Source organism: Cinclus cinclus, chromosome 4 (genome assembly GCF_963662255.1).
Source record: "Cinclus cinclus chromosome 4, bCinCin1.1, whole genome shotgun sequence".
In the NCBI taxonomy this organism is placed as follows: Eukaryota; Metazoa; Chordata; class Aves; order Passeriformes; family Cinclidae; genus Cinclus; species Cinclus cinclus.
Genome location: NC_085049.1, coordinates 55,499,932 through 55,524,524, shown reverse-complemented (window position 1 = coordinate 55,524,524; position 24,593 = coordinate 55,499,932). Strand labels below are relative to the sequence as shown.

Sequence of the window (24,593 nt, the reverse complement as noted above, 5' to 3'; positions counted from 1 at the left end):
TCCCAGAGCAGCAGCTCCTTATTTCTGTTCAAATTCTCTTGAAAGACAGCTGGAGAGTGAAGAAAAATCCAATACTATGTGCAACATAACATCCCTAAGCTACAGGTGCTATGGAACCTGGAAAAAGAAACGCCCAGTCTGAGTGTGATAGAGCTGGTCATTTCTGGTTTAACATTGGTGATATCAGTGTTAGAAATACATTCTAGAATTCTGCTTGGAGACTCAACTTACTGGCTGACAACTACTCTTAACATTTAAAAAGTTACATGGAAGATCTGTTAAAATCTGCAAACCCAGTGTCAAAATAAGGATAAACTATCTACACTTGTAATTTAATTCAGTTCAGCTTTTGTTTATTTATTACTCAACTGTTGTGTGAAGTATTTTTCCTTATGTCCTTGGAAGATAAAACTGTCTCTGCAGTCTTCAACAAACTTCTGTAGTCAGAGAATGCTTATCTAGTGGCTGTTCCATTTTATGTAGCAGCTTCACATAGGGTAGCCCCTGTTTCAGGGATCATGATTTCAGGCTGAAGTGAGGGATTCAGTCTTTCAGAGCTGGTAACAGAGGCAGGAGCTTTGAGATTAACCACATCACCCACCACCTTTCTTTGTCTGAGATGAAGAAGCCTGCATATTGCAAGACATTGGACAGCAGAGTCATTTCCATGAGCTCTCACTGAACAGGGGCATTTGCAGAACACACATTAGTTATAGTCCCATTATTAGTTTGATCCTTTGATGTTTGGTCCATCATGATTCCATCGCTGTCTCCAAATCATTGCTGCTACTGCTGGCCGTGGAGCTGGATGCCACAGAGTTGGCACTAGCCAGGATGAGCCTCTCTCTGTTTCCAAAAACTTCATTCACTGCAACACAAACAGGGAATTGCTTACATGTTCCTGTCCCAGAGGAAAGAGTACAGCAGGGACAGCCTGGTGAGCACCATGGAATGGAAATGCTAACCTGCTGTGGTTTCAGAGCTCTTCCCTTACCCCAAGTACAGGAGTTGAAGCTAAAGGTCAGAACAATTGCCTGAATATGATACTTCAATTACAAGTCCTGTTACTTTTTCCTCCAGAGCAGCTAGAGATTTCCTCTGCATAATTCCTATACCTAAGTACTGTAAAACTGATGAGGTTTGAAGAGCACATCATTAAGTTTAAATAATTTATTTCTGGTTATAGCCTCTGTTTCCCAACAGGCTCTTAAATGCCTTCCCTAAAAAAAAAATCATGTTGTATAGTTACAGGTAGTTACAAGTGATCAAAACCAGTCCTCACTTTTCTTCCCATAAGTACTCAAAAATGTGATGCCAAATCACTGCAAGAAAATAAATAAGTGTAAAGCTGTTCTCCAATTTAGGAAAAAGAAAACAACTTGTTTTTTGAAGCTGAAAATGTGACCACACATGCAGTCTTGGAATATTTAAAAATACTAACCTACAGTCTTCTGTCAGTCACATTACTGAATACAAATACACCCTGCACGCAAGGGCAGAACCACAGCAGTCAAAGACATGAGAACATTCATTACCTGCAGAGATCTTGCTGACATCCCAAACACGCAGCCCATCCCGCTCTCCTCCAAAGGCAAAGACAAAGGGGAAGTCAGGGCAGCAAGCTGCACAGAACAGAACTCCCTGGCAGGGTGGGAGAAAAAGATTTTTTTTTTTTAATCTTAAAATTCATTTCTCATCTGAAAATACTTTTGCCAAGCGAGTTTTAACAAATGTAATTAAGTTTCTGAAACCTCTTTTGTAAAGACATTAAAATGAAAGTCGAGAGCTGCTAATTATAAACAGTTAATCACATCTTTGTCTTGAACGTAGCAGACGCAAGCTGGAGCACCCATAGTTCTAACTCAGAACATTTTATCTGGAATTTGGGTCTGAGGCTTTCAAGCAGTCTGCCAATTCCATGTGGAACACTGCACTGTGATGACAATGATTTACCCAGAATACGTTACTATTTTTTCCCTCCAAGACCTTTAAGGTAAAACAAGATTCAAACTAGACAGAAAAAGAAAAAGCAGACAGAGTTTACATATAAAACTAACTAGAATCAAGAAATAAATATTACTATACCATTTTCATATCCCTGGAATGGACTAAACTTGGTCTGTCTCCCAGGATATCCCAAATTTTCACGTATTTGTCAGCAGATGATGTCACAAGGCACCCTTTGACCTGACTACTTAGTTGCAGCCCTGGAAGATGAAGGGTGAAGCAGTATGACAGTAACAGGCAATCCCCATTTCACAGAGATGAGGATACATTTTGAAGTGAAGACATGAGAACAGCCCCAATATTCTTCTCACACTCAACTTCCATTCCAGAACAAAGGAGCAGAACAGTAATGAAAGTTCCATGCTGCCACTGGTCCCTGCAGTGAGAGCCAAAGGAACCACACAGGTCTATTTTACCTCCCAATTCCCTCGGCAGAGATTTGTTTCACATGCCAGCTACCATGTAGCACATTAGCACAGCTTATTTAACTTACTTGTTAAACAAAGAATCACTGCCACCTCAGTGCTATGGATTAAAGGCATCTTCTGGATGTGCCTTGCCCACAAGGGATGAACAGGACACAAAAGGACACACAGGCAATTTACCTGACACCTCTTCATCGTGAGCTTTCAGAGTAAACAGGGGCTTTTCAGCACGAGCATCCAGACAGTACACAAAGCCATCCTCTGTGCTTGCCTAAGGAAACCACAGCAGTTAAAAAACAAACAGCCACAGTCACTCATCTGGGAAAAAAAAACCTCCACTGAAGTAGCACCCACCCTCTGGTAAACCCCTCTGATCTGAGGCAGACACTACTTCTCCCTAGGACATGTTACACTGCTCCCAGGCCTGCACCCCAGACTCAGGCACCCAGATGGTGCCTGAGCTGTTCTATGAACCTCAGTTATGCTGCACTGATGACATGGAAGTCTTAATCCCATGCAAACTTCTTAAAGTGTATTTTGAAGAGAGTTGCTCCACTAAGTTTGGCCCTCAGGTCAGACAATGAATGCAGAGCCTTCAGTCTCTTGACTGCCAGATCAAAGCTTTTGGAACTTGGTGGCTGCATAGCAGTCCTGTGCAAAACTAAGTGTGATTACACCAGGAGAGATCCACATCATAATCCCAAAAGAGCTTCTTCTGTTTGCTGTATACACAAAGCAACAGAGAACTAGACAGCCACTGAGATAACAGGGAAGATTTGGTTTTAAATTCTGTTGCAAAGTTTTGTTATAAAAAACTCAACAATACCAAGATACTTCTCCTTTATACTCTAGGTAGCTGTTCGTCTCTTCTCTCAGGTAATAAGCAACAGAACAGAAAATGGCCTCAAGTTGCATCAGGGGTGGTTTAGATTGGACAGCAGCAAAAATGTCTTTACTGAAAGGGTTGTCAAGCACTGGCACAGGCTGCCCAGGGAAGTGGTGGAATCATCACCCCTGTAGGTATTTAAAAGCCACGTCGATGACGCACTTATGGACACGGCAGTGCTGAGTTAACATTTAAACTCGATCTCAGAGGACTTTCTCCAGTCCTTTTCCAACCTGAAGGAGTGTCCTCCATACCAGCCAGGAGGACAGTGCCCTCTAGCGCTGACTTGGAACACTGAAACGATATTCAGGATCTTGGCTCCAATTAGCCATTTCTCAGCTGCAGTTGTTTCACTGCATGAAACACAACAGCAGCTGTGCAAAGGGAAATGCATCCCAGCCACTGAACACTGCAACGTGACCAAGACTGTCACCAGCAAAGCACCAGCATCAACAGCTTTTCTACTCTCACAGTGAAGATACCAAAACTTACTGAAAAAACTACTTTAAAACATCCTCCCCCCAGACTGCATTTTTATAGTAAGCAGCACAAACCATCCAAATGGCCATCAGCTCCACTCTGATTCAGAAACATGATGAACACTAAATACAGGTTAAATGACATGGCAACAACGAAGCAGAATAGAAAAGCTTGTACTCACCAAGAAATGGCAAGGTGAAAAATGATTCCAAATTACTCTCTCAACCTGACCACTAAACCGCCACACTCGATGGCTGTCCTGGGGGTTTCTGCAGTCGTACAGCACTGCTGACCTAGGGGACAAAGGGACAGGAAATAAAATTAAAAAAATAAATATCCGGGCAGAATGCTTCATGACGTAGTTTGCTTTACCACTGACACCTACAGAAGCTCCATGTAAACTATAATTGAAAAATTCAATGGAAATAACTTCACTGCTTATCTTCTAATACAGTAACAGATTAAAATCTTGAAGATAAGCATGAGATTTTTCCATGTGCTTCAAAGTTTCATCCTGGTTACCAACAGCCACTCTACTGAAACTAAGCAGAGCCTGAATTTACTCAATACATATGATACTTATCACATAGCAGACCATAATTATGCAAATATATCACTTAATTACAAACAGACTTCAGTAAAGTCAAGTAATGATGCACTAATTAGGAAATCATTTTGTCATACACATGCATGCACTTTTAAATACGCTTAAAAATAATTTCTAAAAATCCAACAATCTTAACAAAAAATTGTTAGAAACACTACTCCACAAAGGAGAAAGAGTGGATGGCAATTAGCAGGTCCCCTTGGATTCTTTACAGGCACGTGCTCAGCTGAGTGACTGCAGAATCTGTCCCAGCTCAAAAAGCTCCTGGCTTCAAATGCAAGGGAGGAGTGGTCATGTCACTCCAGCATCACCTCACCACTATCAACATCCTCAGCGTAACCCACTCCCACTCTACCACATAATTAAACAAGTGTGATGTAGGTTTCCCAGATCTTTTACCAGGCACTTTACAGTTTAACAGTCTGATTTTCAGGCTATGAAGGCATCTCCCAATGCTCACTGAACTGCCTGTGGCCTGCAAGGCCTTGCAGGAAAAATCCCAAGGGCAGTCTGTTTGTGAATGGCACAGTGGTTTAGAAGTGTACCAGCTAAAAAGAGATCAGCAGCTGGCCACTGCTTGGACTTAATGCTTCCTTTTATCAAAGGAAGTTGAGAGGGAGGGAAAAGACAGAAGCAGCTTCCTAACCACTGTAAAAGGTTCTCCTCCAGTACTTCAGCAGATGCAGCAAGAACATAACAGAAGCCAGAGAACTTGAAGGCTTGGCTAAAGATTGTGAAATCTATAAATTATTTTAATGTAAGGACAAAGTCTTAAAAGCAGACTAAGAAAGTCAATGTAAGAAAATCATAGTGATAAAAAAAAAAATTAAAAGTTACCCCATCGAGATGGGAGAACAGGGAGGGAGTTTTTTGGCTGGCAGGACTTAAAAGAACTGGCAGCTACAGAGTAGTCCAAGTGTGCAGACACAAACCATTTCCCAGCATCTCCAGGCTGCAATCACAGGAGACAGCCCATTACACTTTGGCTGTGCCTCCTCTGCCTGGAGGGACAGAAATGGGATCTTAAAAGTCCCTCGTGTCTCCACCCTGGCCTTATTGGCTGGTAAAACCCTGGGCAAATTTTCACAGGAATAAACAGTAACACGTTCCCAATGAAAAAAGTGCCATAAGGCCAAATTAAGAAATAAAATTGGTTTGAAGCAGGCAGACAACTGGCACAGAAAATGTCAGTCCAGATGGTTAAAGCATTTGCTACCCCTGAAAAAGAAGTAAGGAAAACTGCATTCTGGCCACATGCAAACCTGGATTCCTTGATGGAAAAAAGTAACAGCATTATTCAAATTGGCACAGTTATAAAACAAATGAAAGAAAACACAAAGCTTAATTGAATAGGAATCCCCTCCCCAGGTGCAACATGTGAGAACATTACCCTGACATACTTATCAAATGATCCAGAAACGAGGGTCTGAGTTTCAAATGGATGAAACTGCAATGTCTGCACCTAGATAATGGAAGATTTTATGTAACACACATATACAGGAACTTTCTTAGAACAAAGCACAACCATCCCAAGCCCAAGCCAGCACACAGTCCTCCCCAAAAAACCAAAAAAATAAGCTTATTGATACCCAGATTGCTCAAAAAACACTGCAAGAGAGGCGCATTACTTCAAATACCCCCACCTACTGAAAACAAGATATTTTCCAATATAATTTGACTGAACAGAATCCCATGCCCCCTTTCTGCCCTAGATGTTAATTTAAGAAAAACAAAACAAAACAAAAACAACGACAGCAAAACAACAAAAAACCCCCCAAAAAACAAACAAAATAACTAACAAAAAAAACCCTGGAGGTAAAAGAATATCTGCTTCCAGTTTGGGGGAAAAAAAAGCAGACGCTAGCAAAAAGTGAAAATCAGGAGTTTGTCAAGGGCAGTGACTTTGTTAACAGCAAAATAAGGTTACAGCTATTAATAACTAACTTTCACATTTTAATTACTATGAGATTAATTCATTTCTCAAATACCCATCACTATGGTATTTTAGCATCATTTATTTTAAACCTTTTCACCTAGAACAAACTGTAACTGACACTCTTGTTCCCTTAAGAGAGTTACAGTTTCACCTATGTTCAGATATCTATTTTTGTAGCTTATAGCAGCACTATTATATCCCCCACCATTAGGTCAATTCACAAAAGGTATTTTAAAAACTGTTACAAGTCTTTAGTAACTTTGTAAAAGGTAAGTTAAGTAACATTTTAAAAAGCAAATACAGTGCTGTTTGCAAAAGCAACTAATTCATAAATTTAAACAATTCTGCACAAATGTTAGAAAATTAGAGAATAGTTGTTCTGAGGGTTCACTACAAGCAGTAAATGAAAAACTGCAGTTACATTTTTCTCTGTATTCTACAGTGGAAAGAACACAGCAAGCAATTATTCCATACCTTGTCTGTGTGTAGCACGAGGCTGGCTGCTGGCTTACCCACAGCCATGTCCCACAAAATCACAGTGTTGTCAGCAGAGGCACTTGCTAAAACATTCCTGATAATGGATCAAAAATCAGTTTTAAAGCTCTTCATAAAAAGAAATAATGGTAAAAATCCAGAATACACACAATTCTGAGAACAATTACACTGTGGTCTACAGATTATTCCTCTCAAGCCTGAGGGATAACTCCCTGAAGGCAATTAAGTTATAAGTAAAAATTATAAATAGGCTATATTACATTACATTAGCAGAACACTTACAGCAATGACAGCTCTGCTTCTGTTTCCCCTGCTGACGTTACCTGAAATACCATTTACTCAAAGACTTCTTGACCAAAAAAACAAAGGTTCTGAAGCACATTCTTTCCTTTGCCATTGAACAGTATCTTTAAACATTACCTATGCTACATCACTCTGTTTGCATATGCATGCAGCCAAGAGCCTGACAAACCTGTTTGTGAAATATTTTGCTCTCTAACATCTGTATACACCTACTGAATGAAGACACAGCACTATACCCTTTGTAGACTGCTGAAAGTAACCACTAAAATTTCAGTTAGCTTACAGACCCCACATTTCAACTTAAATTTGATCAAATGTGTTAAGAGCAACCAACACAGCTTAAAAGTTTCATCAGAAAAAACAAATCAGAACACTCCCAAATGCCTGTCAAATACACACAATTCCTGTAACTGCTTCACTGCTCTTAAGATCAGATTTATTACCTCAACATGTTGTTTCTGATTGAAACTGCTCCCTCTCCCCTTTCTATATTAATTAAGTGTTTCTGACTGAAAGAGTTAACATTCTCCTGGAAATTCTGTTTTCCCAAGCAATGTTACAAGGGAAAGTTAAGAAAATGCACAGTGAAGGATATAAGAACATTTTACAGTAACACCACTATGACCTACAGGCAGAAAGTTATTTGTGGAGAGCTGTCACAACATGCCTTGCTTAAAAGAAAGAAACAACAATAAAACATTTTATAGATGATGCTCCAAGGAGTTCCTTGTTTTGTCCATAAGCTGCCCACTTCAGGGCTGGTTTTATTTCCTGAAAGACCTACCAGTATTAATCAATCTGTAACTCAGCACATTACAAAATTATGCATTTCAGACTTAACTACTGAAGCCATATTTTTTTATCCTTGTCTGTATTATCACCGGACCATTCCTAGATACACAAAAGTTCCTCTTTTGTAAGACTGATGGACTGATCATTGTCACACTGTACATATGTGTGTAATTTAAGAACAGACTGCAAATTAAGAGTGCAGTCTATATACATTTACTGAGGTCTGTGTGGGTGTTTTCTTAATCAGTATCTAGATAAGAAAGCAGTACAAGTGAAGGCTCACACCTGCTCATCAGAATATGCAGAGTTGTCTGTGTACATCTCAAAGGCAGAGGCATTTAGACAGCATAAAAATAAAATTTAAAAAAAATCAGCCTGTGTCTGACTGAAGCAGTTTCAAGACCCCTGCTCAGGATCCTCTGACAGATGAACTGTTAACAACCACCTAAGTGATAAAAAACCAGCAACATCTTTACTTCAGTCAGCACATTGTGCTTGACCTCTGCCCCAAGATGGGCCAGCTTTATGTTGTTTCAATAGCAGCAGCACTTCATTTCTAGCTTATGCAGGCAACAGGGAATTTTCTCTGCCTAGAGGCCAGAGACATTTCTATAACTGAGCAATTAAGGCTTTTACACTCTCTTTCCTGTTCACAGCCTTGGGGCAAAAGCCAGAAGGAAAAAAAGCCAAACAGAATAGCAAGGACTTTCTTCCATAAATCTACTTGTCTCTGTTGAAATGGTGGTTTAGGCCACTGGCAGATCAGCATAGCTCAGGGCAGCCCTTCTCCAGTCTGAACAAGAGAAACGTAGACAATTTATCAAATGGCTCACACCCATCTTTGCCCTGCCCTCATCTGGACAACCTGCAAATCAAAACTGACCTGCAGCAATACACAAGTATTTTTTAAAATCTAAAAATCAAGAGTGCTAGTTAAAAAAAAAAAAAAGGTGTGCATTTTTAAGAATGCATGAATTTCAGCAGTGCTTTCAAGCTTTTGGATTTTGTGTGAATTAAGACTGCAATTTTCTAAAATCCATTGTTATTTAAGTATTTTTTTACCTGCTTTGTTTATTCCATGAAAGATCCAGCACAGCATCAGTATGTCCTTCCACAGTCCCTTCTGAAGATAAACCCTGTGTACACACACAACATAAACAGATTTTTGAAAATTACAGCTTCTATGCAAATCAAGCATTACTCCACATTAGTATGAATTCCCTAAAGCCTTCACAAACAACTTCATATTAAATTACTCTCACTTGCAGCTACACAGCTTTTGAGAGAACTGTCTCTGTACCACCTGCATCCTGCCTCCTACCCCAGACTGCAGATTGCTCCAGCTGCTGGGATTACAGAAGTGGTTATTCCCTTCAGGCTTCCCTCATTATTTCCAGCTAATGTGTAACTTCTTCAGCTTCCTTCTAAACACTCCTGGCAGTTCCCTCTCTCTCCTCCCAATTAACTGAGCTTTTGGGTCCTTGCAACTGCCAGGTCCTGCAACTTCTAATTTTAAATAGAGAAGATTCAAAGTTTACTGGGACACCACCTGCTCTTCCTGCCCTGCTCTTAATCCCAGGCACTAGTTATTTAGAGAATCAGCATTTCAGATATTGTACAGAGGAAAAAAGAAGGCATTATCCCTGCTCTGTCCTGCATTATCCTTATTCCTCCATCCAACAAGGTAAACCATTTTGCAACACTTACTTTCTTTCCTTTCTTTTTCTTCTTTTTCTCTTTCTTGCCTCCAAGAGAAAAGACTGGTTCCAAAGATTCCACTACATCAAGGTCCCAGATGTCAATGACTGGGGTCATGTTACCCACTGCAACATAATTTCCTACAGACAAAAAATCAAATGCAACCACATTTATTTAGTTATGAAACAGCATATTTGGTAATCCAGCTGTTCCGTATTTCTTTGGTTAAGTGCCACAATCTTCTATTTGAACATATTTATGTTTATAACTGGCAAGAAGCAATTTAAAAATATCAGCTCACAGCAGATGTTGCTAGAAAAAAAATTATTTGCTTTCCTTCTCCTTCAGTACAAGTAACTGTTCAAACAAACTGTATGAAGTTGCATGTTTTGTTAGTTTTCAAAAGAAAAAACAAACCAAAATGAAACCACATCCCCTCTACTATGGAAGAATAAAAATCTGTGAAACACAGGAAAAATGTTACTAAATACATAAATACATACAAATTTTGCTGTGGTTTACATTTAATTAATTGCATTGGACATAGAGATTGAACAAAAGCAACCGCTCATTTGCAAACAGAAAATAAAGCAGATTTTAGAGATTGCTCTGGTCTGCTGACAATAATTGTTTGCAATAAAATCAGTATGTTAGTAAAATCATGTTACAGCAGCATCACTAAGATGACTGTATCACCAAGCAAAAATACCTGATATTCACATCTTGGTTATCTCAAGTCAGTATTATCTTAATATTAACACTAATTTCATTTCTTTGTACTGCAGGAATAAATTATTTAGTGGCAACATTACACTTACATGCTTTTCAAGCAAAAAATCTTGAACTGGACACTGACAGTATCCTTTGTAATTTACCTGTTGATTCATCTGGACTAGGATCAAAATTCAACCACTCCAGACTCAGAGGGTAAGCAGGCAAGATAATGTCATGATGTACATAAAATGAGTCCTCTTCATGATTATAAACTGAAAAATAATTAAAGTTATGCAAGACATCAGTGAAGAGGGAAAGCAAACAACAATGAACAGGTCACCTCTACAAAAGGCAGATGTGGCAAAAACTAAATTCTCAAGGAGATGTAGAAGGCAAATTTACAGAGTCTTCAGAGTTTTACTGTAGAAGCCACACCCTCTATAAATGTTGTACCTCACAGAATTACACAAAATAAACATTCTCCTGTGTACTTTAGATGAAGAACTGACAAGTTCAGTCAAGATTTGATACTTCTACTTTGCAAGATCTCTTCATAATATATGCTCCATATCCAGCACGTTTTACATCTGGCTACATTCATTTTACAGGGTTAGCAATTAAAAGAAAACTATTCCAGATGAAATTGAAAGGGAAACGAAGGTAAAGAGACAAACCAGAGGAAGGTGAAGATGTCAGGAATTACTTTTAGCAGATGGTAACTGAGATACAGGAAAAGTTTTGGTAAAGCAGCCATACACTAAATATAAATCCCCTATAGCCAGCTATTTTTCTCCTTATAATAACTTACCAATTGGACAGCAGAGAAAACCCATTAATTATTTTAATAACATCTTATCACACACACAGTATCACAGTGCCACTTTTAAGTGCATGTGACATGTTCAGATATTAAGTTATAAGACTTCAGTTAGTAAGATAACTACTAAGTTATCTTAGTAGTTAACCAAGGCAAGGTTACCTAATTTTAGAAACTGCAGAAGCCTTTGCTATTGTTTTAAGTTTATACTGGGTATAAACTTATAGTTAATAAAATTTGTAAACACCTCCAGACACAGAAAATGCCACATGCTGGTAACTGAAGAGATGCTTTCACACATTTTGGTCATGTGGACTGCTTAAAATGAAATACTTTGCCTACAGAAACATGGACCACAGCACAATTGGCCAGAAACATTCCCAAAAAGAACCACAGTAACCAAAGATGATAATTTCAGCATGTTCAGTAGTATTCATTGGCTGCATCAAAAAAATCTTCTACACAGAAAAATTAAACCTATTTTTAGAACAAACAGTATTCAGGGCCTACTAAGGATTATCACCTCTAATATAAAGGTGATGATGATAAAGTGCTGGTTCTTCTAATCCCGGCAGTGGAAAGCCCACTTAAAGAAGCAAGGAGAAAGCTAAAGGAAAAAAAAATAAACAAAACAAAACAACAAACCACTAGAAGATGCTTGCAGGATATGGAAAGTAAGACTAGAATGAAGAGCATATGTTCAGAGAATAAAAATACCACAGTATTTTCTAAAAGTTTTAAGAAATTAATTAAGGAATTGCAATACAGCCTGAAAGAAGGAAGTTATCCTTTAAATAACAATAGCTCCACAGGAAATACTCTAGTCCTGAAAAGTAGCTAAAGCACCATGACATGGAAAAGGACAAAACACAAGACAGAAGGGGAGAAAACTCCTTCCCAAAACCAACCCACTGCTCTTCAACATAGCCACATGGCACATGGTAGGCAAGACATTCCCTATGTTCACTGTAAAGAACAAACTCTGTTTTACTCACCATGGACCTCCAAACTACAGCAGTCTTTATCAACTTTGCCACAAAGGACAAGATTGTCACTGGGTTTAATCAAAAAGTCCTCCTGTTCATATTGCTCCTAAATAGCAAAAAGGAGAGGACAAGGGGCATTGAGCAAAGCACATAAAAACATGAAACTACACATGTTCAAAAGCTGGAATCAGCAATTTTGAACCACAACTGAAAATACTCAAAATCCAACACCCTAATGCCCATCTACCTGAAACAATGTTATGGTGCTAAGCAAAGAAAAGCAAGAACCAGACTCGATCCTGGGAGAGAGAACAGTCATTAAATTAGATTGAAGGACTGCTATGTGAACCTAGGTGGGTTTGTAGAGGTGTTTAATTATCAAATATGAAACCATATTTCAAGGCTATCCTGATGCAGCTGATTGCTGAAAAGAAAATCACCACCAGGAGTGCACAAACAAAGGTGATTTTCCCTGTGTTCCTGTGCCTTGACCACTTATATAATGTAACAGCATTTTACCCAGTAACAATGCTGCAGCTGCTCCCTCACATCCAGGAAATAATTCCACTGTCTACTTCCTGGAAAATATTTCCCAAAAAGCCTACAGCACTACCAGGCATTCAGCTGTAACCAGAAGAGACGTAACCTCTCATCCGATTTTCATTGTTACTGAGGAATGGAAAGAATTTGGGAATTTCTGTTATGAAAAATTAAGAACTGCACAGAAGTCAATCATCTTACACAGAGTACCATCCTTCCCATCTTCAACACATACAAGACTTTTTGGACTTCCCATTGCAAGCTTTTAATTTTTTTTTTCTTCAAGCATACTTCAATATTTGAATTCTATCAAGTCCTGCAATTCTTTGAATCAACTTAAGGTTACACAATACTTAGTCTTCAACAGTTCCAGTAGTAAATACCAAATGACAACAGAAAATGCACACTGAAGAGCTTTCAGAAACTGGGGAAAGAACTTGAGCACAGGAAGAAGAGCTTGAGGAAAAGGTGTTCATTTTCTGTATGAACAGAAGTATTTCTACAAAATATTCTACAGAATATTTCTACAAACCCAGCTTCTGCAAAGATACTTCCCATCTGACAGTTGAAGCTAATACAGGCAGAAGCAGCCAATGACACAGTATTATTTATATATGTGTGTATACACATACACACAGAACATTGATATATTTATATATCAGACATTGCCTGAGTCCACCTCAGCCTGATTCCTTACACAAACTGATGGAAGGTGCAAAAGTCTTGCAATGTTCAAAATTTTCTTATTTTGGTTACTAGTGGCCAGAGACTTGTTATTTCAAGTGCTTTCTGTGTCCTACTATGCAGGTGGAAAACCACTCCACGTACAAAATTGCGTGGTTTAAGTAAGGAGCCAGTTCACCTTAACCTCCTACTTAAATGCAAAAGGCACAGAAAGAAGGGACTGCACAAAGCAACCTTAAAAGAGCACCATCCAATCAAAAATCTGCCACACCTCTGAAAAAGGACTGCAAGCACTTAAATGCCCCAAAGCAGAGTGGGAAATTTAACTGATTTTGAAGATAATGCTGTTTAAGATATTTAACATTCTTTAAGTACTCACACTGGTTTTTAGAGTGATGTAAGGATCATTTTCATTGCTTCCATATACTGCCAGAGTAGCCAAAGAGTCTCCAAGTTTTAAATCACCTAAATGGGAATTTCAGAACACTTTTCATACATGTCTGTAACAGGCAAAGTTAGAAATTCCTGTAGCAATACCTGTATTACCTATACAGCAAAATATCAGGAGTGGGCTAAATGAACTTGCCAGCTCTGGACATAAGTACCTTGGTAAGATAAACTGCTAAGTGCTTCCAGGGACTTCTGCTGCTCTGCTCCAGTACTACAGCAGCCAGAGTGACAATCTTTCCAACACGGTCCTAGTGTCAGCAAGGGCAACACTGAACTGTTTCCTTCCCTAAATGACTTCCCAAGATGGGACAAGCAAATCATTAAAACTGTGAATTTCCAGCATCTGAAACTTAACAAAGTGTAGCCTTACAATATTAAAGTCTTAAGTACAACAAGAAGTGGAAAGGTTCTTCACTTACTCTGCGCATCTGACACACACTATTTTTCTTACCTGTGTATCCCTCTTCATCATAATTGTCCAAATCATATTCATCCAGTTCATGATCAGACAGCTCTTCATTGTTTTGGGAAGAGTTAGTACTGCTGCCAGGCATGGGTGCATTTGTGTCACCTGCTGTCTGGCCTTCATCACTGCCACCAGCACCATCCCTGTGGAAAAAATACACAGCCCTGAGAAACTGTAGCAGACACACAGAACACTTCCAGGGGGCTGCTGGAGAGATTTCAGCACAAAGTCCCAGCTGCTCACATGGCTTTCAAGTCTTTATGCCATTAATTTCAAAATCTATTCACTCCTTCTAGAGCCTTTCCTAAATTACAAGGCATCTGTAATTCTCAGGCTTTCAGAGAAAGTTTTTCCTTGAAAGTTTTCATGACAAAACGTGGCATAACTTGTCCTCAGCAAACTGTTTCCAAGTCCCATTCTCTTAAACGTTTTTTGTGGATACAATGCTCTCAGCCTCATTTCTGTGCATTTACATGTGTCCATGCCATTCCTTCTTTTCATTTTTCTTTTATTTTATCTTTTCTTTTATCTTTTCTTTTCCTCACTCAGAGGGATGGTCATGAGTGAGAATTCCCACATTTCTTCAAGCTTTTTAAGACTTCATTTCCTCATACTTCCCATACTTAAGCAAAGTAAAAATAACAGAATTCATTAGGTAAGGTCACACTGTGGATTCTTCTTATGGGGTAAACTATGCATCATCTAGAAAATTCAGAACTTTGTGGGATCAATTCTGCATGCAAGGAATTCAGGAGAAGGAAATGCACCTTAAACACTGGCTGAGAAGGTAACAGATACCAAAGGTGTCCAGTGGAGCAAAGTTTCCAGAGAAACTCATCCCTGCTCAACACCCTGTCCTTCTGCATGCAAAATTCCCAAGCAACAATGAGTCAAGGCAGTTCACAGATAAAATTTCTAAATTAAATATCAGCCTAATTTTCCTAATTTCTTCAGTAAAATAAATACTTCACATTAACAAGATAATTAAATAAAGTAACTAAATCCAAGTTTGATTCCTGATCTTTGTACAGGGAAAAAAATGAGGTGTTGCAACACACTCTACAAAGTACAACAAACTATAAATAGACTAATTGTTCCAGATGGTCTTCATACTTCCATCCTGAAATTGTACAGGATGCATAAAAACCAGCACCTCAAATCTTTCCATGCTTTTGAAATTACAAGAGAAAGGAAATCCCTCAGAAAACCGAAAGTTTACACACAGAAAGCGGAAACAACTCCACGTGAAAATCTTCCAAACGTTTAAGATTATTTTGGAACCATTAAGTAACCAAAACCAGAAAAAACAAAATAAAATACATCCTGGGGTGATACACTCTGTTCAGCAGCAGTGTCACTGATACATCCAACAGAAACAGGGTGGATAATATCGATCCAACTATAAAAACTTATTCTGCTGCCTGCTGCATCTGTTCAGCCACACACACTGTGGCACAACCACACACCCTACACAGCTGAAACACTCAGAAGCCTAAATCTATCAACAGATCTAACAGAAAAAGATCAGAGAATGGAATAAGCCATCAGTACCCTTCCAGACAAAGAGAGACATTTCTTTCTTGTCTTCTACCGATTGTGTCTCCTAAATACATCACTTCTGTTATAATTTTTGTAAATACGTTTTCTCTAAAAGCAGACTGACAAAACACAACTCTGTAACTACAGGCTCTCAGTGCTGAAGGGAGAGTTGTGATGTCTCCAGTTTCACTGCGAACCACAAATACACCCCTGAGTGACGTTTTGCCTTTTTTATCCCATCAGTCTGATCTCCACTGTGCTCTCCAGACCTAGACTGTCCTGTCCCTCCCTCGGCACCATTCTTCCCCAGTTACTCTGGGACTCCCGTCTCGGTTTGCCGTATGCCCAAAGCACTCAGAGTTACAAACCCAGCGCGTTAATTTTCTCTGCAGGCGGTAACAGGAGCTCCAGGGAGCGCCAGGCCCCGCAATGCCGGTCCAGCCTGACAGGCCTCAGTGACAGCCGAGGAACCACGCGGGAACGCAGCCGCCGGTCACGTCCACGACGGTAGCAGGATCTACTCCACACCACGGTCCTCCGTTCGCCCTCCGGACCGCCGGCCCTCCCGGCCGCCGGGCTGCCTTGGCACCGTGTATCCAGGAGGAATTCGCGCTGGCCGCTCCCGCTCCTCGCTGCTGCTCCCCGGGCCCGGGACGCCCCTCCCCGGCTCTCTGAGCGGCCGGGCCCGGCGGGCTGTAGCAGCGTACCGAGCAGAGCCCGGCATTCGCGGCGAGTCCCTCCCGCTGCCCCGGCTCACCCCAGCCTGTCCTGCGCCTCCTCGATGAGACCCTTCAGCTCCTCCTCGCTTAGCTGCACCTGCGGGGCGGACAGAGGTGTGAGGGCGGCGGTGGCGGGAGAGGGGTCCCTCAGCGCGATCCCAGCCCCGGCCCCACCTTGTCGGGCGTCTCCTTGGCCACGCCGCGCCGCACCCAGGCGGCGCAGGGCACGGGACAGCTCATGGCGGCACCGCCACTGCCGGGACCGCCGCACGTGCGAGCGGCCGGCGCGCCCCAGTGACGTCACGAGAAGAGGGCTCGTCCGCGACGGCGAGGGGGCGGGGACCGGCTAGTGACGTCATCACCACGCGCGGGTGGTGGGCGTGCCCCGAGGGAGGGGCCGGGCGCTGTCGCCTCAGGGCGGCACGGCCGCTGGGAGTGCCGCTTTTCGGGGGCTTGTGCTGAATCCAGGGATCAATTAATGGCATAAACCCTCTGAGGTCACCGAGCCCAACCTTCAAGTGCTCCGCTCCCCACACTGGGTCACGGCCTTCCTCACGCGCTGGGAGAGTCCTGCCCTGCCGCTGAAATATCCCGGCGGCAATCTGCCCAAATGAGAAGTTTACAAAAGCCTTTTTTGTTATTGGTTACTGCATTTTATCCAAGGAAACAAACCAGTGCACAGAGTCGATGGCAGCAAGAAGGTGCAGGGAGTTGTGAGGGTCTGGCGTCTCCCCAGCAGCGGCTGCTTTCTGCCCTCCTATGCGAGCTAATTCATTAAATCCGAGGAAATGGATTAAATGCCAGCTGCGATGTACAGGAAGGTACTCTCTTACCAACGTGCAGAAATCACTGCTGTTCCCATCACTGGAATCTTAATTCAGTGCAAAGTACAGGGATGGGAAGCTGAGGAAGGAGAACAAATGTTTTATCAGCTTTGCAGATAAAATGGCCTCGTTATTCCATCCATACCACTTTTTAATCCTGCTTCTTCTGTGGTTCTGGCGCGAGAGAGAAATAAAAATCTACAAAATATCACTACCACTTCACTTCCCCCTTCGTTTCACCAATTCGCTGTATTTTGTCTTAATGTAGACATAAATATATCAAGGCAGAAGTTGGATCCTTCTGTGACATGGATATCCTAGACCTACCTGTAATCCTGCATTTTGGAATGCTTGCCTTTTTGCTGTGCTGTATTTGCTTTGCTGGCCATCTTGACAGTGTTCAAGAAATCCCTCTTGTCTTCCCATGCATAAATCAGCCACAGTTTGACTTTCAGCCTTCCTCCATATTCCAAGGGAAGTTTTGTGAAAGTGGCTGCTATTCTCAAAGGACAGGCAGAGGGGAGTGTTAGACAGCCAAGAGGAAGAAAGCCAGGTTACTTTCCAGTAGCTCTGGTTCCTGGATATTGGGGCGTTGGTGGTGTTTTTTTTTTTTTTTTTTTTTTTGTTTTGTTTTTTTTTAATATGTATACATTTACAGTGTAGAGGTTTGCAGAACAAAGTGGAGCCAGAATTGTTTTTACTGAAGCCATACTCGGGGGGGAGGGGGGAACACAAGTTCTACCTTCTGTATCACCATGTACATAATCATAAGACAGCACTGTGAGAGCCCTGTGGGGAGGCTCAACAGCAGAAGTACCCAAGAAAATACAGCTGGAAAAGAAGGAAGGAAGGAAAGGAAGTAGCAATTGTGCACAATGGATATTATAGCTTAGAGAACTACAGTTAGTAATAATGATTTTTCTTCTGAAACCCATTCCATAAATGCTGGGTGATTCTAATACCTCTCTCTGTCATACACTTGCTGGGGATGTGCAACTGTTTTAGTTTTTCTTTCAAAAGAAAGGCTATCCTGTTAAATGTATTAGTGTTCCACAGTGCCTTGATGTTCACAGAAATATGTCTGAAAGAGTGGTGCCCCAGGCAGCAAGCTCCCTGCAGATGGAAGATGCACACCCATACCAAGGAATCTCCCAGGATGACTTATGGGATATAACAGACCAATAAAAAATGGTCTTCTTGGAATTCAATGTCCAAAGCTGGCTCAGCCACAGAGATGGGAAGATTACCAAATAAAGCAGATGTTAATTTCTTAATTTGGATGGAATTCTACCACCATTGAAGGAATTTTGGGATGAGGTCAAAGAGCTGTCCTTATTGGGAATGAGGCTGTATAGCTCTGAATCTTTGCTAGATGGAAAAAATGGCCGTGAAGAAAGGTATGTGCAGTAGCAGACAGGGGCTCAAAATGGCTGTCCCAGAAAGGGTGTGAGGACCAAGCCTAGATCCTGTGGAAATAAAAGAATTGTCATCAGATGTTTTCATGACACAGCCTGTTCTGGACTGGCCTTGGGCCTTTCCTAAAAACGATCTGAAAGGATTCAGCTCCACTCCCCTGGCCCCAGTCAGAGGTCGGACACAGCAGGGCCTGAATCTCTTAGACCCATTTCTTAACCTCTGATGAGGAGAGCTGAGATTCTTTTTATCCCCATAAACATCCATAAAGGAAGGCAAGATTTGACAATAGCAATTTTCATTTTCAGTTTAGTCACTGATTCTGGTGTCAGAAACTTCTGCCTGTCTGAAGTGAAAAGTGAAACTAAAACATTGTCCCTGTTTCTGGATCTCTATTTGACCTATCCCTACTGCTTTTCACCTGAGGATGCAAGTGCTGGATAAAAGCAAACTTCTGTTCTGGAGTGCATATACCAGGCAAAGAAAGGGAATCAGTGGGGAAAAAAAATCAGTGACTCCTTGAAAGGGAAGGTTCAGCATCTTTTTAGGGGACATATCAAGGTGCCCAGAGAGCACCCAGAGTATTCTTCTTCAAATGAACTCAGCTGGAAGAGAGGAGAGCTGGCTGTTGAAGTAGTTGGTTCCAGCAGGCTGTCCAATAACTACTGGAAAACTTAAAGAGTTTCAGTGTCCAAGGCTCTGCGGAGACCCTGATATACCTTGAGTCATGAAACTCTCAGAGACACTATAAACATCTCTAGTATGACAGCTGGAAGGAATTACAAGGCCAGGAAAAGATTCACTGTGCAAATCATACAGGCTGCAGGCAAGAAAAGAAAGGGGATTTTATGTGTTTCAGATGTTATGCTGTAGGTTTACAGCTATGGTTAAGCTGACCTCTTCGGATGAAAAAAGGGGAAAGTGATTGATACATTGGCATCTCAGATTATTTTTTTCTATTTATCAAATGATCTACAAAAAAAAAAACAAAAACAGTGTTGCAGTCCTGGGGATGCTAAACCACCAAAAACAGTCTCATAATCAAGAAATCCTCTAACTTAGGGACGCAAGAAAGAAAGGAGTTCTTAAGAGTGACTTTGAAACACCAAGAGCAGCCATCTAAGTCCTCAAGGTTACCTTTTGATTTTCTGTTTGCATTCCCTGTGTGTTTCTGTGAAACACAGGGCACGAACAGTGTCAGGAAACCAAAGAAGTATCAGTTCTCAGTAGGGCAGCACCTCCTCAAGGGAGATGACATGCCCTGTTTGCACACTGCTGCATAGCCTGGGGGGAAGAACTCTTGAACTGATAGCTAGGCAGAAAGTTAAGTTTTCAGGTAGTTAAAACAAGGCTGCTTTGGTTTTCTTTCATCCAGGATCCCCTTAAGGAGTTCTCTGGGAAAGCACAAACCTCCTCACATTGAATGATAAAAACATCCTACTGCTAATGCTTATTCGTCCAGATCTTACTTATTGCTTTTGGTAGTCATTGTTTTAACTTTATGGAATAAATTAGATATTTCAGCTCCATCTAATAAGTGTGATCTCATTATGAACCAGATACCTGTGAAAGACATTAAAAAATCACTGGGACACAGGAACTGCATTATCAGAGATGAAAGCTTATGCAGCAGCTGTTTACCAAAATGTCTGCTGGAGAGTTTGGGAATGAGAATCCCATCACCTCTGCAACAAGTACCATCAGTTGGATAACTCAAAATGCCTGAGGAATTCTTTCCTTTCAGGAAAGGGAATGAAATCTTGAAATTCGAGGACAAAGTGTAACAAACCCTCTGGAAAGGAGATATGATGAAATAAAATGCAATGGCAAAAATCCAGGAAATTTGCAAATGCAGGGACTACAAAGAAATGGACTGAGATGACAAGAGGGCCAGTGAAATGGACCAAAACTTGCTAAAATTACTCCAAATATTATCCTGAATTAATGGAAGAAAGGAAAGAAAAGGAGAGTAGAGAAGATGCCAAAGAAATGAAATGGTTAGAAAATTAAAGGGAAAATTGTGAATCCAAGTGAGAGCATTAAAAGAGAATGGGATAAAAAGGAGTGCAGGGAAATGGACCAAAACTTGTTAAAATTACTCCAAATTAAATGCTGAAATCAAGGAAAAAAGGGAAAAAATTGCGTTTTGAAGATGGTAAGGAAATGAAAGGCTAAAGAAAAATAAAGGGGAAATTACGAAACCGAGCAAAAACACAAAAAGTGAATGGGATGACAAGAAGTGCAGGGAAATGGACCAAAGGTTGCCAAAATAATCCTCATTGAAATCGCTAGATTTCATTCCCTTTCCCGAAAGGCCTTCCACCTCTCCACCCCCACAGGCACAATGGTGGACATCAGGGCCAGTGTTTGTCTCAGAGGTGTCACATCTTTATTTGCTCCGTGTCTAAGTGTGTTGCTCAGTTCTTCTTACACGAGCCTCTGGCTTGTAGAGCCGAGGGGCTAAGAAGCTCCTAGGTAGCCAGGCCTCAGGGTTGTGCTGGGAATGGTGACCTCCAAGTATGCAAGGGTATGAGCACAGGTTCTCAAGACATCCTCTACTTTGCAGTTTTACATCTTCACAGCAAAGCTTAGAGACAACCAACCCACACACTTACTCTGGAACGTTTTCCACAAAAGACTCATTGGACAAAATAAAAGCCACTGAGTAAATGTTCATTAAAATATAAGACTCTTGTCAACATGGAATATTTTAGCTGATACCACTACACACCTAGAAATGTATATAAATCTGTATAAACCATTTTGCAGATCTAGCAAAAAAATATTTCCAAGTGGTTTAAATGTTACTTCTATGTAGTCAAACACACAATGACCTTTATGTTCTACACATGCTTCTGCTGCTTATTCCATCAACAGATCTACATCAAGCACTTCTGGCAGTGCTTTAGCCTCAGGACAAAACCTGGGCTCCCCTAGGTGAGCTCTACTTTGTAGCAGGGTGGGTTTAGACATCACTGTCCATTTTTGCCCTGTGGAAGAGAAAATACAGCAGTGGGCAAGATTGTCCTAAACCTCAGTTAGCTCAGTGAATGTGTGAAACAGCCTTCAGTCTGTATAGAAAACCTCAAGAACACAAATGTGAACGGAATGTAGAAAATATATGGATAAGTTTACAGAGAACCCAGAAGAATGGTGTGAACATTTCTGGCTGAAATGTTCTATTTTTCTCAATGAAGCATTAACTCAAATGCCCAGAAAGAACGGTTTTATAATTGTTTAGGTATCCACATTTGGGAAAGGGAGACAAATCATTACAGTTTGCTACATGTGAAGGCTTGCGTTGTTTTCTTCCAGATCCTGGGGAGGCAGTCAAGATGGGGCTACATCTCCTGCAGAATTTGGACAGCTGCAGGGTTCCCTGTGAGCTGCTTTTCAAAGTCTGGTCCTGGACAGCTGAATTTGCAAAACCTAAAGGCACCTGAGAGAGCCACCACTGCTCTGAGTGGTCACTGAGTCTGGTGTGAGTGGTGTCTTACTCCCACAACTTATGTACAAGACATGAAAGGATGTCACTCTCATTTGCTTCCTGAACCAACCTGTTCTTTAATAATCTGGAGAAAAATTCTAGTTTCAAAGAAAGAACTGGACTCCAAATCCACTAAAACACACAAGACAGAATACACTGCAAATTAATTTAAGGAGTAAAAAAGTAAAAAAAAAAAAAAGCTAAACAAAAAATATTTTTAAAACCTGATTTTCACACTCATGACAAGGTTAGTCAAGTCCCTCTCTTTATACCTGACTTCCCTTTATGATACCCATTTCCAACTTATTTGTACGCACTTGCTGTAATGCTGTATAATGGAGCAAGTGTCCAGCCTTTTGGATTTTCCTGCATCCAAACTCTCTGGCTATGATGCACTTGCAGATGCTTAATTTTAAGCACCGTGGAGCTCCATTCCCAGGTCTTATGTGCCCATTTTATGGCAGACCAGCACTCGGAGAAAGGTTTTTGGGAACCAACTCCATATCACTTCTTCACGTGCACAGCAAACATGCTGACAGTAGTGTGTGTGGGAAAACAGCACCAGGACTTCTAGATGTAAAATCCTGAACACATATGGTTTCTGGGAGATGGTTCTTGGGAGAAGCCCAGTCCTGCTGCTGTCTGAAATACATCAAGAAACACCTTAAGGGGAGAAGAAACAACAAAAACACTCACAGCAGCCATTTCCTAGGCTAGAAAACAATGGAATTTTTATTGAACAGAGATGGCTCATAAACACACTCAAAGGAGTTCCACCTGCTGTTCAGCAATATTCATTGCTATCCGATAATAACCTATGGGGCAGCTGTATAAAACAGGAATAAAATACCAAATTGCTATATTCATTAATAACTCTGCCTTCCAAATACAGAACCGTAAGTATTTCAAGTCTGAAAATAGACCACAATTGTTAGCATTTAAACCAAACCTTTATGATAACAAATATACAAAAAAAGGCAGTCAATATATTAAACATTTAAATCAATAGCATACATTTCTCAGAGGTAAACATTGAGCAAACAAAGCCACTGATGATGTTCAGGAATCAGGTAAAAGTTTCAAGGTCAAGCTCCAAACACAGTAGCTTTTCTAAAGCCCTACTGGTATTACACTTTAATCTAGCCCCTAGATTGAAAACTATGTAGCATGAACATTTGAAAATATAACATTGGCTATCCAGCAGGGAACCTGGAGTTTCCTAACTCCACCTTGTGTTTATTATATTGGAGCACCTGCGGGGACAGAGGGCAGTAGGAGTCAAGCACTTTGTTTTGCAACGTTGGGGTTTGAGTTCTGTTCTAGATGAGCGCGACAGGGTCCTCATACCAAACACAAATTCCAACACTGACAAGAGAGTATTTGCCTGACAACCTGCATGAACAATCAGCCTTGCAACTTGCATTAAACAGAATGGGACTTGCACACCTGCCTATTTACTGAAAGCTTGTGCTATTTCTACTGCACAGAAAAAGTCTCCTTCAGTAGCTGATCTAATGCCTGAGGTTGAAAGCTTGGGATACGTACATACGCTCAAAAAGAATGTGACAAACCTACTATTGACAACTAATGAAAGTTTGTATTGCAGTATTGCTCACGACATAAATGTACAATTTGCACAAAACAAGGCTCTTCAACATGAATATTTTGCAAGCTACAATACATATATGTATATATAATATGTATAATTTCTTTTCTTAAAGAATTATATGTCAGAGTGCATGCAAAGAATTTCAAAGCAGAAGCACAACAGGAGCAATCACTTGTTTACAGGTTACTGAGACCATTCAATACAGAAACAGTGGGATATTAGATAACTGACAGACAGGTAGGTAGATGTATGTACACACTGCTTCTTCAGGGACCTTCCCATCTGACACCTGGATCTCAGACCCCTTTGAAAGACCAAACAGGGCTCTGAAGGTTCCCACACTCTGACCATAAATCACTTCTGTTGGAGATGACAGCACAGGAGGCACTTGTCCTTTAGCCAGGAGTAGAGGCAAGCGATCTTCTCCATAGCCAACATCTGTCCCAAATCCTGCTCTTGCATTTCTAAGCAGTGAATGGTGAGCATTTATCCATCCAATGTTTTAGCTGGTCCTAAGCAGCCTTTACAGCTGGAAATCCAGGACTGAGAAGCTGGATCCCCTAAACAGCAGTGCACAGCACTGCCACCATTCTAGTCAGATATGTACAAGGAATGACATGTATCTTCTGGTTTAAAATTTACATAGAATATATACAAATAAAGCTATTCTATCAAGGTGCAATTTATTATTCTCTGGTGGGTTCCAATGAAGATTT

At 40.9% G+C, this 24,593-nt stretch overlaps 1 protein-coding gene across 2 annotated transcripts; it reads right to left on the bottom strand.

The window, feature by feature from the left end:
* Positions 1–339: 339 nt before the first annotated feature.
* On the bottom strand, positions 340–16,784 carry PWP1 (PWP1 homolog, endonuclein). 2 transcript variants are annotated; one of them, XM_062491281.1, is made up of 15 exons: positions 16,719–16,784; positions 16,583–16,641; positions 14,272–14,429; positions 13,750–13,835; positions 12,156–12,252; positions 10,505–10,615; positions 9,639–9,769; positions 8,994–9,067; positions 6,816–6,912; positions 5,806–5,867; positions 3,980–4,091; positions 2,613–2,703; positions 2,086–2,207; positions 1,536–1,641; positions 340–868 (listed from the first exon to the last, which is right to left on the bottom strand). In XM_062491281.1, the coding sequence occupies exons 1-15, from the start codon at positions 16,782–16,784 to the stop codon at positions 753–755; spliced, it is 1,488 nt and encodes a 495-aa protein (XP_062347265.1). In that variant the 3' UTR covers positions 340–752. The 2 variants fall into 2 exon arrangements, with proteins under 2 accessions (XP_062347265.1, XP_062347266.1); XM_062491282.1 differs by lacking the exons at positions 16,583–16,641; positions 16,719–16,784 and adding an exon at positions 16,194–16,217.
* Positions 16,785–24,593: the final 7,809 nt, after the last annotated feature.